The sequence below is a fragment of the Crocuta crocuta genome, unplaced genomic scaffold (assembly GCF_008692635.1).
Source record: "Crocuta crocuta isolate KB4526 unplaced genomic scaffold, BGI_CrCroc_1.0 scaffold93, whole genome shotgun sequence".
Lineage (NCBI taxonomy): Eukaryota > Metazoa > Chordata > Mammalia > Carnivora > Hyaenidae > Crocuta > Crocuta crocuta.
The window spans coordinates 7,378,582-7,396,598 of NW_027529641.1; the positions used below are offsets into that span (position 1 = coordinate 7,378,582).

At 39.1% G+C, this 18,017-nt stretch overlaps 1 protein-coding gene across 1 annotated transcript in view; it reads right to left on the minus strand.

Annotated features, from left to right (window-relative positions):
- Nucleotides 1–649: 649 nt before the first annotated feature.
- TARS3 (threonyl-tRNA synthetase 3) overlaps nucleotides 650–18,017 on the minus strand; it is a 60,875-nt gene continuing 43,507 nt past the window's right edge. Inside the window, exons 13-19 of the mRNA XM_077762418.1 lie at nucleotides 13,959–14,096; nucleotides 10,325–10,402; nucleotides 10,140–10,240; nucleotides 7,601–7,705; nucleotides 3,833–3,905; nucleotides 2,746–2,860; nucleotides 650–1,464 (exon numbers count right to left, since the gene is read on the minus strand). Coding sequence (XP_077618544.1) covers nucleotides 1,316–1,464; nucleotides 2,746–2,860; nucleotides 3,833–3,905; nucleotides 7,601–7,705; nucleotides 10,140–10,240; nucleotides 10,325–10,402; nucleotides 13,959–14,096 — 759 coding nt within the window. The 3' untranslated portion in view covers nucleotides 650–1,315. The remainder of the gene's footprint in view (nucleotides 1,465–2,745; nucleotides 2,861–3,832; nucleotides 3,906–7,600; nucleotides 7,706–10,139; nucleotides 10,241–10,324; nucleotides 10,403–13,958; nucleotides 14,097–18,017) is intronic.

Sequence of the window (18,017 nt, forward strand, 5' to 3'; positions counted from 1 at the left end):
GCATTTAAGATACAGTCAGGCAGCTAGCTGGGAGTCTGGAGTCTGTCTTTGGATTCTGTGTCTCCCTCTCTCTCTGACCCTCCCCTGCTCACGCCATCTCTCTCTCAGAAATAAATAAAAAACNGGGGAGCTCTTATGCCCTACCACTCCTAATGGACTACACACCCCAACTGGAAGCCGAGCACCTTGCATTCCCTATGGGAAGAGCCTATACTCTGCTACCCCAGCAAGAGGGAGAATGATTTTGTCTTTGCTGCAACAGCCCAGCCAATGAGAAGCTGTCACAATTCAGCCAAAGAAAAGCCACTACACTTCAAGCTCCCAGTTTACTCCAATGGACTTGTTGATTATAGCAGCCCTTCCCAATTCCTCCTCCCCCACCACTACCTATGCTCTGTAAAAAAGCTGCCCTCTCTTCTGTGTTCTCCAGACTTGGTATGGTTTTGCTGTAGCTTACCTGTCCCAAATTATAATTATCTGCTATTCCCGAATGAATCCATTTCTGCTGATAAAATAACTGACAGTTTTATTTTTACGGTGAACTGAGTCTGTAAATCAGTAATATGTCATCTTAAAAAAGCAATTCACCATAGAGGAACCGCTTACTATGGTGTAAGCCAATGTCTGAAATACTGGAAACACTGTGTGCTGTGTTTTATATAGGAATTTATTTTTTCTACAGATGAACAAGGCTCAGTTGTCAATTAGAAGCATTCAAACAGCAACTCTTAACCTACACTGCAAACCACAGTAGATTCCACAACACTGAATGTGAAGTTCAGAGTTCTTGGTCAGGAATCCAGTACTTAGTACTAGCTTCTTTTGTAGTTGTTGGTTAGTTAAATTAAGTGATGATTCCAATTTTGGAGATAAAGTTTCAGTGTGAACTTTAGTAAAACAACCATAAAAATACCTGAGGTGTAGTGTTACTAGAAAATAAGGTTTTCTCTTATATTTAAAAAAGCTTTGCAGATTTTTATTTGAAGCCTATCGTTTGAGAGCCCAGTCTCAGCAATAATATCTCATCATATTCATATCCCATACCCCAGTATTTCCTCTCTTTCAGTGAATAATATTTTTCCATTTAAGTCTTTCAAGGCATTTAGGAAATTAAGAATTTCCCAAGCTTGTCCTCTTACTATCTTCAGAGACATTAACCAATTAAACTTGTAATATCAGCTACTCATTCATTGTTTCCTTTCTCATTGAGCCCATCAGTCAGTCAAAAGCTCTCAGAAGTACTAAAGATAATTAAGAAAAATGCACTTTTTGAAGTCAAAACAAGGTTACATAGAAGCAAGAACAAGGAAGAATTTCAAAAGTCTTCCTCAGCATTTAGTGTACGTGATTTCTTGAGGTTCTTCAATTTGTCAATGGCAGAAGTTACAGAAATCTCTCCATGAATTTTGTTGTCTCTTGTTCGAACATTTACAGCATTATTTGTCTTTTCCTTTTCTCCAACCACTGTGGAAAAGAAAGGGAAATAAACCTATTTTAAATAAATGATATAATAAATATTAAGTCAACAGTCACATGACACATGTCCTGTTGAGTTTTTCTTTAGTATTAGCAGTCTAATGACCATGAAGTCATCCTCTGATAGTAAGTCCCTTCAAAGAAGGAATGACTTCTAATCCCTTCTCCTTATTCATCCACTTGCAAGAACATATATTGTGGTCTTGGGGTACAAATCGGAGCAGGGAGATCTTACAGACCCCCTGACTCCATTTGGCATCCGGGGAGGCACCAGACCCATGCCCAACCAGACAACCAGAATTTTCTGGAATGCAGGTAAACAGTTTCTCTCTAGTGCCCCTTAGTGGAATGATGCCACAATCTGCAGCCACGTTTCCTGGCATGTAGGAGGAAGAACTAGGTTACCATTTAAGGGGTATTAAGGGGTATTTAAGGGGAATAAAGTAGATATTGAAGAAAAGCATAAAGAACCAGAGCAAAGTAGGGGCCAGAAATGAAGAGATTTAGTTGACCAGCTTGCTCCAATTACTCTAATGGTTTGGCTATTTAATTCTACCTTCCATGTCATGAGCTACTTCATTACACTTACAAATAAATTCTGTCTTTGTCTAAGTCATTGTGAGAGTTCTGTCACCAGAAGGAGCCTGATTGAAACATCACAATACCTACTACACAGTCAAATACTTTCAATGACAAATGGCTGATAGGACAACCCTATGCATATTTATTTTACCTTCTACAGAATCTTTCAACTTACTGGAGATAACAGTATCATGCCTGGAGGAGTACAGTATTGGTGTCTCTTGATTTCTGACTCATTTTAAAGTCAAAATTTTAGATGCTGCATCCAAGTACTTATGCCTTCTGGACACTTTTTCACTTAAATTCTTTTCTTTTGATCATCTTAAATTTGGAATCTTTCCCATTCATTAGTTTAATCCCAAAGATTTGTAATAAATCAGAAAAGCAAAGGAGAACATTTGAGCCCGTCACACGGCTGAAACATAAAGAGTGTAATTCTACTGATGCAATCACTTCACATTTTTTGTTGTGTTAGTTTGAGATATTCACTACTGACAGTAATACTAACAACTAACCAAGAACACCATGGACTGTTCTTTGAGTATAGGTAATAGTCAAATGGTCTTAATCACATAGTTATACCATACTCATGTAGTTATATTATATTCACATAGTTACACCATTTTGTTTTTTGGAATTAAAGTTAAAAAAAAAACAAGCATTTAAGAAAACATAAACTTAAGTTACCCAAAATGAAATTATACTGAGCCAGCTGCGCATTTCGTATTTTCTTATTTAGTGTACAACTATGATCTAAGTCAACGTCGGCCATGAATCCTTCTTCAAAAAATGCATTGGATACCTACAAGAAAATGAAACACTTTCATTATTACAGTATTTATAGTAGCCAGCCTCTGAGAGGACCTTCAGGGTCCTCACCTTTTGTATTTACACCTCATGTCATCACCTTGTACCAGGTTGCTCCATGTGACCACAGAGAAGGGCAGAAGTGAGGATGTGTCACTTCTGAGATAAGCTAAAGGACTGCAGTGTCCATGTATTTAACATCACTCCCTCTGGGGAAACCAGCTGCCATGTTGGGAGGACATTCAAGGAACCTTTGAAGACACCCATGTGGTGAGGAACTGAAGCCTCCTATGATAATGTGATTGAGCACAAGGCTGCAGCCCTGCTGGCTGATAGCCCTACTGGCAGCCTCTTGAGGGGCACTGAGCCAGAATTGCACAGTCAAGCTGCTCCCAGATTCTGACTCTCAGAAACTATGAGATAATAAATGTCTCAGGCTGCTAAGTTTTGGAGTTAACTGTTATGCAGCAATAGATAAATAAGTATCTCCCTTAACAGAGCCATGTGGAAAAGAATAACTTAAATATGAGAGATGTTTTAAAATCCCAATTTATTAGGGTGCCTAGGTGGCTTGGTTGAACATCTGACTCTTGATTTCAGCTCAGATCAGGATCTCGCGGTTATGAGATTGAGCCCCAAGTCGGGATCTGTATTGGGCGTGTAGCCTGCTTAAGATTCTCTCTTTTCCCCTGCCCCTCTGCCTGCCCTGTGTGCTCACTTTTTGTCTGTCTCTCTCAGGAAAATAAAAATAAAATCCCAATTTCTAAAAAACATTAAGGAATAAAATAGTTCTGATCCAGCTTCATAGACATGATTTAGATGTTACTTTCAATTACTGAAAATGTGGGTTGCTAAAGTAATGTATTAGTTATGCAACATTTTAAGGCATGAATAATATTCCAAGTCAATAACCTTCACAGACTACATGCCGAGATTATTATGTATTTTATATTGTCTCTGATTTTACCTGAAGTGCATATTTTTCACAAGCTGGCCCCACGGGGATGACCATTACCTGACGAGGAGACAGCCAGAAAGGCCTGAAAAATATATAAAATAAATATTTTCAAAATCTGATGATGATCATCTATTATGTGATTTTAAAAAATAACCAGTTTTTTTTTTAAAAGATTTCACAAGCGAGCAGTTTCACGAGTGGTGTGCAATAAACTACACCATAGTAAGAGCTAAAAAGCAACAGCGTAGACAAAAGGGGAAGCTAGGGATTATGGTAGAAAAGGGAGGGAAGAACAGGGCAGCAGCTGGGAGGAAGGGCTAACCATCAATTATTGTACCCCTGGGCAACTGCACTCCTGGGCACTCACCCCAGAGAAATGGAAACATGTTCACCTAAAGTTTCCCACTAATGTTCCTGTCAATTTTGCTTATAATAGCCCCATACTGGAAACACTCCAAACATCCTTCAGTGGATGAATGGTCACACGGGTGCCTCCACACCATGGAAAACTATCAGCAATAAAAGGGGACCAACCACTGATACTTGAAACAAGTTGGATGGATCTCAAAGGAACTCCACTACGTGAATAAAGCCAACCTCACATGGTTGCGCACTGTATGATTCCATTTATGTAACATTCTTGGAATGACAAAATCATGGAGATTTTGGAGAACAGATGAGTGGCTGTCAGAGGATAATGAAGGGGGTGGGGGAGGACATATGGGACAATAAAATGATAGCACAAGGAATCCTTATAAGTAACAGAATTGTCCTAAATCTTGACTGATGCTGGGTACCCTGATGATGAAATTTTATAGAACTAAATGCACACATACACACAAATCCACATAACCTGAGAAGACCTAAATAACTAAATAAGGCTGGTGGACTGTATCAAAGTCAATTTCCTGGTCATGATACTGTACAGTTTTGTAAGATGTTACCATTGTGAAACTGGGGAAAGGGTATGCTGGACCTTTCTTGATTGCTTCTTACCACTACCTGTAAATCTATAATGATCTCAAAATAAAACAAATATATATATATATATTTGGGTTTGGTTGGGTATAAGTAATGTTTATTGTGGTAAATATTTCTTCATCAGTATTTTGTTTGAAGGTGAAAAGAAGTTTGAAAGTTGGTGGCATTTTATGAACATACACATTTATATGTTTATTCTTAAATTACCAAAGCAAAATAACGTGTATGATAAAAGCAATAAAACCTATGATAAAACACAGAAAGACAGCTCTGTCCCCACCCCATCCCCAGTGGAGCCACATTTTAACTATGGCTATTGTGAGTTCTTGGGGAGGCTTCCAATGCAATTCTGGCAAGTGTCCTGAACTCTTGACCAATCAGCTGCAGAGCCTGTGCCCCAAGTCTGGGCAATGCAGGACAGCACACTGAGTGCATGGCACCATCTCCTGATTCCACTAGTCCTTTTCACCACCACCACTCTAGGGCAAGACACCACCATCTCCCACCTACATTAAAACTATTTAAAACAGAATCACCTGAGAAGAAATATCAATATGTTAATTCATACTTAGGTAGCATGCATACGCACACCTATGTTTTTGGCTTATCTGTAACTTCAACAGCTTGGACGCCCCATAATACCTAAGCACACTTCTCTAATATCACAAATAAAACCTCAGGGATATACACAGACTCTAGCTACCCATGACCTTTTGAAGACCCTCTGCTTGGAGAACACTCCCACCTCTGAGTACTGCCTGCTCAGAAATTTGCTTTCCCAGCTTCCCTATACACGTTAGAATCCAGGCATGTGAGAAATGATGCTCAGCATCCCTCCTCATCAGGAAAATACAAATCGAAACCACACTGAGATACCACCTCATGCCNGGGACAGATTGGTACCCAGAAGGAGGTACTATATGGAATCAGTTCTGGCAAGGGTGATGCAGAGACATGGAGCTTTGGGAGGGACTTGATTCAGTGATGCCAGCAGTAGCATCCAATGTGTGTCAACAGCAGCACGGGACTAAAATAGAACTAAGCTGTAAGAGCAGAGCTCAGTTTTTTTTTTTCTTTTATTGATTTTTGAGAGAGAGTGGAGGAGGTGCAGATAGAAGGGGACTGAGGATCCGAAGTGGGCTCTACACTGACAGCAGAGAGCCCGATGTGGGGCTTGAACTTACAAATTTTGAGGTCATGACCTGCGCTGAAGTCGGATGCTTAAGTGACTGAGCCACCCAGGTGCTCCTAATTTCTTAAACATAAGATGGGAGGCAAAGATGTCCTACGTGGTTTCTGGTCTGCAGCATTTCCACATGCCATAGCATGTGCCGTCACAAGACATGTCACATGTCAGCTGGTGCCTTGACTGCTAATAAGGCAATCCCCTTCTAGCGAATTCCACAGTCTCAGCTCAGGAACCTACTTCTTTTGCTAAAAAAATTACTTCCATGGTCAAAAGCATTATTCTGTTTCTGACAAGTCAAGGCTCAGTAAGTATATATATATATGGTGTTGGCAGAGGCATGGCAGGAAAGAAGAGCTAGGCAAAATCCAGAGTTGGTATCTTCTAGTGAAGATAAGTCACTGGTCCTCGCATGATAAAAAGGATCCAGAGAACTGACTTTTGCCCCGAGTTATGGTTCCATATGGGCAGTCAGGATTGATCACTACTGATTGAGTCCTCCAAAGAGGCATGGCCAGACAGAACTTGGTGAGGCTCATGTTGTTGAATCCATATCCCCTAGTGGCTGCTTCATTCATGAACCACTGACTGGACACTAGGGGAAGAAGGAAGCTGATGGTAACCACAGAGTGGGTCTTCCTGTATTTGAATATTAAAAATTCCTCACATGAGGATTTGGAGTGGGCGCTGCCACCTTCATGGCCCATTCTGAGCAAATATTCATGTTCCTCTCCTCCAAATCTACTTGTCATCTACTTTCCAATCTAGTTACTTCTAAGTCTCTGACCTTGTGGCCAGAGCAGTAACCAGAGCCCATGCATCAGTGGAACTCCACAGATCTGGCCATTTTTCCTTCCAAAGAAAGAGGACTACAGGATGTACCACTCAAATCCCTGCACTCAAGGACATTGCCCTTGCACACTTCATCCCTAAGTGGCACCGTGCTACTGTAGCTGTCTGTCCTCATTAGGTTTGTGCCAAAGTATTGTTCAGAGTCATTTGTAAACCAGGTTTAAATGTTTTTCTTCCAGTGTTGACTGGGCACCCCCATGAGGTAAACATAATGGGCTGAAGGAGGGACAGCCATACAGCAAGAGGTGGTACTTGCAGGGTCCCAGATGAAACTAGATCTTTGAAGGGCTTGGAATAAGTGAAAAGATAGCTCTTTAATTCTACTGACTCCCCAAAAAGGTAAATGATGCAGTTTTAAGTCACTGTGCCTTTGTTTTCTTTGTTTTGGTTTCCTGATCTGGCAGATTCAATAAGAATTGATTACTTGCTTTGTATACTTGCTAATTATAAGGCAGAGCACCAATTTTTTCATAGTAATCCTTTCTTGTTAGACATGATATTTGAGAATAACAGAAAGGTGCCTTGGTGGTTCAGTTGGTTAAGTGTCTGACTCTTGGTTTCGGCTCAGGTCATGATCTCACGGTTTTTTTAAGTTCAAGCCCTGCATCAGGCTCTGTGCGGGCAGTGCAGAGCCTGCTTGGGATTCTCTCTCCCTCTCTCTCTGCTCCTCCCCCCTCACACTGTCTCTGTCTCTTGCAAAATAAATAAATAAACTTAAAAAAAGAATAATAGATAGCTTTTTTTTCTATATCACTTACCATTTCCCCCCATAGTTTTCTGAGAGAATGGCTATCATTCTTTCCACTGATCCCAAAATGGCTCGATGAATGATCACAGGGTTCTTCTTATCATCTCCATCCTTGCTAAAAATGAAAAATATACATTTACTTATTTTCTTAAGATTTAATAGTAACTTTATCTTCTTACCTTATATTTTAAAGTAATTTTCCTGAACTGGGTAAAACAACAGTTTCCTCATAAATCATCTTTAAGCCTATAATGTTCCACTTATTACAAATAATAACATAAACCAAAGGGAAATGAAGTACATTACGTAGGATAAAGCAAGATTATAATAGATCGCTATTTCCATTGTAAGTCTACTGATTATTCTAAACTACCAGCTGAGCTCAGTTTACAGGCAATCTTATAAATCATATTTTTAAAAATTAACTTGATTTTAAACCAGGGCTTATTCCACCAGTACTATATTGAAAAATTGCCAAAGATACGGAAGAAATAAGGAAAATCTGCAGATGACATGATATTATATATAGACCAGAAAGACTCTACCAAAAAACTGCTAGAGCTGATAAACTCAGTAAAGTCACAGGATACAAAATTAATGTACAGAAATCTGAAGCACCAAAAAGAGAAATTAAGGAATCAGCCCCATTTACAATTGCATCAAAAACAATAAGATACCTAAGAATAAACCTAACCAAAGAGATGAAAGACCTGTATTCCTAAAACTATAAAACACAATGAAAGAAACTAAAGAAGACATAAAGAAATGCAAAGACATTCCATGTTCATGGATTGGAAGGATACTGTTAAAATGGCTTCACTACCCAAAGCAGTCTGCATATTTAATGCAATCTCTATCACAATACCAACAGCATTTTTCACAGAGCTAGAACAAACAATCCTAAAATTGTATGGAACCATAATAGACCCTGATAGGCAATGCAATCTTGAAAAAGAAAAGAAAAGCTGGAGGCATCACAGTTCCAGACTTTAAGTTACATCACAAAGCTGTAATAATCAAAATAGTATGATACTGGCACAAAAATAGACACACAGATCAATATAACAGAATGGAAAACCCAGAAATGAACCCACAATTATATAGTTAATTAATTTTTAACAGAGTCTGGAGAGATTTAACAAAAACTGGAGAGCTATAAGTGAAAGAGTGACACTGGGCCGCTTTCTTACACTATACACAAAAATAAATTTGAAACAGATTAAAAACCTAAATATAAGACCTGAAACCATAAAAATCCTAGAAGAGAACACAGGCAGTAATTTCTGTAACATCTGTGATAACAACTTTTTACTAGATAGGTCTCCTGTGGCAAGGGAAACAAGCAACAATAAAGTATTGGGACAACATCAAAATAAAAAGCTTCTGCACAGTGAAGGAAACAATCAACAAAACTAAAAGGCAACCTACAGATTGCAAGAAGATATTTGTAAATGACATATTCAATAAAGGGTTAGTATCCAAAATATATAAAGAACTTCTAAAACTCAACACAAAAACTCCCCAAATAATCCAATGGGCAAAAGACATGAATAGACATTTTTCCAAAAGAAGACATCCAGATGGCAAAAGATACATAAAAAGATATTCAACATCACTTACCATCAGGGAAATGCAAAACAAAACTACAATGAGATATCACCTCACACCTTTCAAAAATGCTAAAATCAACAACACAGGAAACAACAGGTGCTGGTGATGTGGAGAGAGGGGAACCCTCTTAGACTGTTGGTGGGGATGCAAACTAGTGTAGCCATTCTAGAAAACAGTATGGGGGTTCCTCAAAAAGGTAAAAATAGAACTACTCTATGACCCAGCAATCACACTACTAGGTATTTACCCAAAGAAGACAAAAATACTAACTCAAAGGATACACACACCCTGATATTTATAGCAGCATTACCTACAAAAGCCAAATTATGGAAACAGGCCAAGTGTCCATCAATCAATGAATGGATAAAGAAAAACTGGTGTACACACACACTAGAATATTATTCAGCCATAGAAAAGTATGAAATCTTGCCATTTGCAATGACATGGATGGAACTAGAATGTTTTATGCTAAGCAAAATAAGTCAGTCAGAGAAAAACAAATACCATATGATTTCACTCATATGTGGAATTTAAGCCACAAAACAAATGGGCAAAGGTGGAGGAAAGAGAGAGAGAAAGGCAAACCAAGAAACATACTCTTAACTATAGAGAACAAACTGCTGGTTACCAGAAGGAAGTGGGTGGGTGGATGGGTTAAATAGGGGATGGGATGGGGATTAAGGAGGGCACTTATGATGAGCACCAGGTGTTGTATGGAAGTGTTGAATCACTATACTGTACAGATGAAATCAATATTACATTTATGTGAATTAACTGGAATTTAAATTAAAACAAAATAATTTTGTAATGAGTATATTGCAGATATACTACTAGCCATTTACTAGTCTGTATTAATATTTATTTTTGTATTGCTAATGTTCAAATGACAAATAATTAGCTAATTAGTACTACATTATTTATCCTATTCAATTACTCACCTAACATATGTAAGGTTAAATCTCATTGGTAGTTGGAAGTCCAGCTGAATTGTAGCACATTGATGGTATCTGCCAATAGCATCCTTGATTTTTATATCAATCTGTAAATTAAATGGTATTTACTTAAAGACAGTTTTTACTTTTCCTTTAAATTTTACTCTTTTTAAGGCATAGGGTCTACTTACTTTAGGGCCATAAAATGCTCCATCTCCTGGGTTCATCTTCCATGGTTTTCCAAATTCCACCAAGCTATTCTGTAGTTGCTATATTTTTTAAAGAAGAGATATTTAAAACGTCTACTTCATTGTACATTTTTTTGGTCACATAGATCAAAAAAGTAAGTCATTACAAATCTTAATTATATTCTATTTCAGTTCAACATATATTTATTGGGCATGTTTTATATCCAAAAAACTACTGAGCAGGGACTATGTAAAGATGATTCAGTTGGTATTTGCTCTTATACACACTGTAAATTAAAAGATAATGTACTAACTTGTTTCAGTGAATTCCAGGCAAGGTTTTAGAGAGGGATTGCTTCACCATTCTGCCACTTCAGGCCCCATGTGCCCACACACTTCCCAGCTCTTTTTAGGTGAGGCCTCCACGCATTAAAAGGCATGAAAGCTTTAATCTTTCTCTTTCATTCACTGTGTTTAGGTGGGTAAAAAGGCCAAAGGAAAGGGCCTTGCCAACGATCTCTTGCTTTTCTTCCACATCTGTATGTATGGCTGGGGAGAGGTATCCTTTATGATTTATATAGATGGGTGGGAGCAGGAGGCCCACTTGGATCTTCAGCCTGAGATACATACATTCTTTCACTTTAGCTTGTAGTGAAGACGCTCAGCACTGATGGTGAATGGGTATACATGGAAGTATTAATAAAAGTGTCTTGGGGTCTTATGGCTATTCCCTATGGATATAGCTTCCTTGGGAAGGACCTGTGCATTCATAAGTCCCTGCCCAGCATACCGCCAAACCACTATCCAAAGTCCTGTCATAACCTTGAGATACTGGTGCCCATGAATGCGATGACACTTGGGAGTAAAATGCTGTCAGAGAAGCCAAAGGAGTGGTGGTGCCTGGGGGCTAAAGCCAGAGTAATCAAGAAAGCTGACTCCTGGGGTCCTAGAAGGCTTTTCCAGGACCTCAGACAGAGTGCAGCAGGAGCTGGTGGTCTTAGCTGAGATCCCAGGAGGCTCCCTCAAGGGCCTGATCCTACTTCGCAGCTTGCATTGTAATTAGGACTGGAGAGGGCCACCACCACAGATGCACTTCACAGACGCAGGCCAGCCTCAGCCTTACTCTCTTTCTGAAAGGAGATCAGACATTGGAATATATTCCCAGAGAAAACGAGGCCCTGCTACAGCAGGCAACTAAGTGACGGGGAGAAGTTAGGGAGCTCCCGGGGAATTAAAACCCAGGCCAGCCAAAGAAAGGCCGGGTTTGGGGGAAGAGCATAAAGCAGAGGGCACTAATTCTCAGTGAGCCTCTGAAGACACAGTAATCAGAAGGCCTGACAGGAACAGCCAAGGCTAAGAAAAGCTTTCGGTTTATGCAAGGTATGGGAGAAAGTGTCTGTCTGAGGGGAGACTGAACTATTGCAATCCATATATGTGGACACTAAATGCACCCTGGCAGAGGAAAAATCAAGATCTCCTTCTCTCTCTTGCTGGCTCTCTATTCTCCTTCTCCAGGTAAACCAAGTCTCTGGCTCCCAATAGCACTGTCAGTCTACACTGTGGCAGAGCCTAGCACATACTGATTTGCTTGGAACTGTGATGTGGGCTTATAATGTTCTTAGGGATCTTAATGACTCACTGGAACTCTGGAAAAGTACAATGCAGGAGAGATCTGGAGTGGAGTTCTTCTGGCTCTGTGGAGCCAGTAGATTTACCTAAGTTCCAGTAGTAGAAGCCAGACCCGGTCTGCTGAAGCATCAGCCCAGACTCCCTTCAGACTTATCTGAGTAGGAACCCTATAGCTGAATTTAGGTTAAATTAAAAATTTGGAGATAGAACATTCAACTCCCATTTCTTTTGGATTTTAATTTTCATAAGAAAAAGTTGATTTTCTTTAGGTCGTAGATTTCTTGATGAAACTTAGCAGGAAGCAGGACTCACATCATTCATATCTAGGATTTTTTTTTTGTTCCTGACATTTTGGTTATTTGGACAAGCTTACATCTGATGGTCATGTTGTATAGCTCTGTATAGCTTAGTGATCTTTGCTGGGTTCCATTACTACACACAATCTGAGACAGGAAAGAAGGTAACAGTGAATTGCTGACTCAGGAACAATGTCGCCTTGGGGCTGATTTAACTAATGTCTCTTTTAAAGCATTTCAGAGACTTCTGAAGACAAAAAAAAAAATTCATTTCACTGATTCCCAGATGAGGGGTAGACATCATGGGAGAAATTCCCCCAGAGCAGAAGGAGTCAGTCAACTAAAAGAGGAAAAAAAAAATTGGTGGAACTGCCCACCCATTCTCCCCGTGCCAGGCCCACACCTGGTTCACCCACTTTTTAGCCCCCTGCACTCCATGAATAGAGTGATAACAATGATGATACTACCACTACTATTAATAAAACTTACATCTACCATTTATTGAACACTTACATGTGCCTGGCACTATGATAAATTCTTCATATAAATTATTCCATTTAAGCCCATATAACCTTATGAAGTAGGTGTTATCACCATTATCGTCATCATCATTACATCATTACATTTCACAGACCTTAATCCTTCAAGATCTTCTATAATTCACTCATAGAGCTAACCTCTGAAACTAGGGGAAAAAGGCTCCACAATCAAGCTTTGTGCTCTCATTTCCTCTTCCTACTTCCATGTGGCTAGGCAGGTAAACTGAGTCAGCATCCTGGGCCATGGTGTCTAATTTGACTTTCTTTCTCCATGCAACGGGCATGGAAGAAGGTTTATTTAGGAAGGGCATGGGACAGTGGGAAGGCAAAGGGCCTAATCAGATCTCAAACCTAAACTGCTTCTACCCAGTCTCTGCCTGCCTCAGTACCTAATAGAATTGTTACACTAAAATACATTGGTCCTCTGATTCTTATTCCTTAAGGATTTGTGTGATATGCATCTATGAGTATTCCATGAAGAGGTAGACCAAAAGGCAGGGCAGGGGTCAGGTATTCCTGGGGTGTCTGGCCATAATAGCATACTCATTTCTAGTAAAACCTGACATAGGAGATGCACTATAGCCTTTTCATGTGTAGTGAGAAAAAATAAAGAGCATGGTGAGCTCTGTGGGGATGAGCACTGGGTGTTATATGGAAACCAATTTGACAATAAACTATTTGTTTTAAAAAAAAAAAAGAGCATGGTGAGCTCCTTAATCTTTGTTTTCCAAAGCTGAGATGTGACATGTGAGTCTCTGGGTGCCTCTAGATACAGGATGGCACTAGAGGCTGTGACTTTGCAGGGGATTCAAGCATTGGGTCTATGAATCACACTAAGATGTCTCAACAAGCAATAGCTTAAAATAAGTGCACATACACCGAGTGCCTGCAAATCAGAGGATTCCTTTAAAAATGCAGGAAACTAGTATTAGTGACTGACACTGAAAGAGCAGAAATAAAAAAGTGTTTGAAACAAATGTAAAATATTGTTATTATCACTGTTACAAAGAAAACTGGACAACCACCTTCTACAATCTGCATATTTACCCTGTAACTTCCAATTTAAACATTGCTATTGCAAAGCATTGCATCCTCCTTATGCAGGGTACCTGCAGTTACTCAGGAAGTTTCCATACTCACACAAATGAAGGGGCACACTTTGTCTCTCCCTACCTTTTCAGCTTCATCCCATATCTCAATCTCTCCTAGGAAGTTTTCAGGCCTTGTTGACAAGTTTAATTGAAAGGAGAAGCCAAATGTTGAGTAAACAGATTGTAAAAACTGCAAACACCCCTTTATTTCTTCTTCAATCTGAAATGATAGCAAATGACATGTTCTAAATAGTTAACACCAAATCAAATCAATTCCTAGCATTTAAAAGAATTCGCCATGTCAGATAGAAATAAATCATGTTTTTACTATATAGTTGATGACACATATGTTTTTACTATATAGTTGATGACAAATACTCAGGAAATGCCCAGCATACTCCAGGCATGAGCAGGTCACCAGCAGCTCCCCATCCAGTGCAGGAGATAGACAAAAGAGCAGGCAAGGCTACCTCACCATGAGCAGTGCCACACAAAAGAGGGAAGAGTGGCTCTCCACGGGGAGTGATAGCCAAGCTGCAACCAAAGAATAAGTAAGAGTTCTCCATGGAAAGCAGGGGGAGGGGCCTCTGGGGCAGAGGAAATACTGAGAGTGAGGGCCTGGAGGACAGAGGAGCAGGCTAGGGCAGGGCAGCTCCAGGAAGCTGTTGTGGGACCACATTGTGTATGACAAGGAAGAGGGACACAGTAGGTGATCAGTCTAGAGGCAGACAGGGACCAGAGAAAATTAAAAGTCTTCAAAGTCAGGGTGATGTCTGCATTTTGTACCCTGAGAGCAATGGGAAACCAATGAAGTGTTCTTCAACAAGAGACTAACACAATCCAATCTGTTCCATTCAAATTAGGGAATGGATCTCAAGACTAGAAGCCAGGCCCATTGGGAAGTTGGTAGGGTCATTTAGGAGTGAAATGATGGTAGTTTGAATCAGAGAGAAGCAGCTGGAATGCAAAGGTTTTGTGACAGATGCTGGAAATTCAGGAATGGATGAACAAAATTATTCAGGAATTAATAATACATTTAGGGTGAGATATCAATAGGGCTTGTGGTTAACTGGACATGGGGAGTAAAAAGTAAAGGGCATCTGGATTCCTGGCCCAGACAGTGGACTGGATGTTGGTGCATCCTCTGAAAGAGTGAACAGGGAAGGCAGAGGCAGTGGTGTGGGAGACAGAAGAGGGGGTTGATTTTAGACATGGAAAATGTGAGGATGCTTGTGACAGCCAGGGAGACATGTCTACCAGGCCCTGTCAAATTGATATCTGGAACTCCAGAGGGAGAGCTGAGATGCGGGGGAGACTGGAAGCTAGCTGAGTCTAAGACATAACTGAGGCCCCAGAGAGTGTGGTGAGATCAGAGCTAGGGGCTGTGAGGGTATAGGGAAAGGAGGGCACATTTAAATGCAAACGGGATAGCTGCCCCCCCACCCCCCAGCCAGACACATTTAGGAGAGAGAGGAGACAGGCAAGGATCTGCGTCCTGTCACTATGGATCAGTTTGAATTTTTCAGATTTTTAATCTATGAATTATGCAGTACATGCTCTATTTTTGTCTGGCTTTTTTCACTCAGCATAATTATTTCAAGATACACTCATGTTAGAAGTATCAATAGATCATTCCTTATTTTTTTAAATTTATTTATTTTGAGAGACACAAAGAGAGAGGAAATATTCCAAGCAGGCTCTGCATTGTCAGCACAAAGCCCATTGCAGGGCTCAATCTGAGGAACAATGAGATAATGACCAGAGCCAAAATCAAGAGCCAGAATAACTGGCTGAGCCACCCAGGCACCCCTACATCATTCCTTCTTATTGTTTAGTAGTTTTCCATTGTATGAATGTATCACAGTTTCTTTTTATTTCCACTTATTATTGGGCATTAGGGTTGTTTCTATATTGTGGCTATTTCAAATAAAACTGCAATAAATGTTTGTGTTCAAGTCTTTTTTAAAATATTTTTTATGTTTTATTTATTTTTGAGAGCAAGAGAGAGAGTGGGGGAGGAGCAGAGAGAGAGTGGGAGAGGGGCAGAGAGAGACACACACACAGAATTTGAAGCAGCCTCCAGGCTCTGAGCTGTCAGCAGAGAGCCCAATGTGGGGCTGGAACTCACAGACCATGAGATCATGACCTGAGCCAAAGTCTGATGCTTATCTGACTTAACCCAGGCGCCCCATGTGCTCAAATCTTTGTATGGACGTGTGCTTTCTTTTTCTCTTGGGGAGAAAAAAAGGAGTAAGATGGTTGGGTCACAGAGTAGATGTGTTTTTACTATTTAAGAAACTAGTGAACTGTTTTTGAAAGTGATTGTACCATTTTGCATTCCCACAAATGGGCCTGTCATATGGTGGATTACACTACAGGTCTTCTGACAATGAATCAGTCTCACATCCCTGGAGGCTAAACCTCAGTTGCTCATGATGTGGAATTATTTTTACATATTGTTGAATTCTATTTGCTAATATTATGTTAAGGACTTTTACATCTGTATCCATGTGGGATACTGGTCTGTAATTTTGCCTGGTTTTGGTATTGGTTAGTACTAGAGGCATCAAATTAACTAGAAAGTATTTTCTCCTCTTCTATTTCCGAACAGAGTATAAAGAATTGGTACTAATTCTTCTTTAAATGTTCAATAGAATTCTTCAGTGAAAAAATCTGAGCCTAGAGATTTCTTTTTGGGAAGTTTTAAAATTATAAATTCAATTTCCTTAATCATGACAAGGTTTTTCAAATGATCTATTCTTATCAGGTGATTTTATGGTCGTTTGTGCTTTTTAAGGAATTAGCCAATTTCAACTAAGTTGTTGAGCTAATTTATGTAGAGTAGCTTATTATATTCGTTTATTATGCTTTTGATGTCTTCAAGGTCTTTAGTGATACCCCTTTTGATTCTGGATATTGGTAATTTCTGTCTTTTCAGTTTTTTCTTTCTTTGTCTTGAAGTAAGTTTGCCAATTTTGTTAATCTTTTCAAAAAACCAGTTTTTTGTCTCATTAATTTTTCCACCGTTTTTCTGTTTTCAATTTCATTGATTTCTGCTCTTGTCTTTATTGCTTTGTTCTTATTCTTTTTTCTGGGTCTTGCAGTGGGACTCTAGATGTTGATTTGAGACTTTTCTTCTTTTACAATATATGCATTTAGTGCTGTTTACTTTTTAGCACTGCTTTTGCTGTGCCCCATAAATTTTGATATATTTCCATTTTAATGGATTATTTTAACCATCTACATTTAATATAATATGTTAGGACTTAAGTTTGTCTTTTTTGTTGTTTATATTGTTTCCTTCTTGTACTGTTTTATCATTCATTTCTGTTTTCTTTTTCCTGCCTGTCTATGGTTTAATTTAGTATTTTTTAGAATTCCATTTTAATTTTTCTATTTTTAACATGTATCTATCTGTGTATCTTTTTTTCCCCAGTGGTTTCTCTAGGTATTACCTAATAGTTTACTGATGTCATCATTTTATCTTCAACTACAGAAAGCTTACATCCCTTTACTCCGTTTATAGTATAATTTTCTTAGATATTTCTTTATACATATGCTGAGAACCATATCAGACAGTGTTATAATTTTTGCTTCAACCATCAAGCATAATTTAGAAAACTCAAAAGGAAAAAGAAAATGTATTTACCTTTCTTAGAGTACTTCCTATAGCCATTATTTTAAGGTAGGTTTTGATTTCCCCTTCATTCCTGAAGGATATTTTTATGAATATAGAATTCTGGGTTGACAGTCCTTTCAGCATTTAAAAAGTGTTGTTCACTTCCTTCTAACATCCATTGTTTTTTATGAGAAATCTGCTCTTATGCAAAAAAAAAAAATTCTTAAGGATAATGTTGATTTTTCTCTCATTGCTTTCAAAAGTTTTCTTTGTCATTAGTTTTCAGAAGTTTGGCTATGATATGACTTGGTGTGGATTTCTTTTGGTTTATCCTTTTGGGATTTTTCTCAGCTTCTTGAATCTGTATGCTTATGTCTTTGCCAAATTTGGAAGTTTCAGTCATTATGTCTTGAGTACTTTTGACCTCCATCCTTATTCCACTCTTCTTTCAGAACTCTGATGACATAACTATTAGGCGTTTTGTTTTAGTCCCACCAGTTTCTGAAATTTTGCTCATTTTTC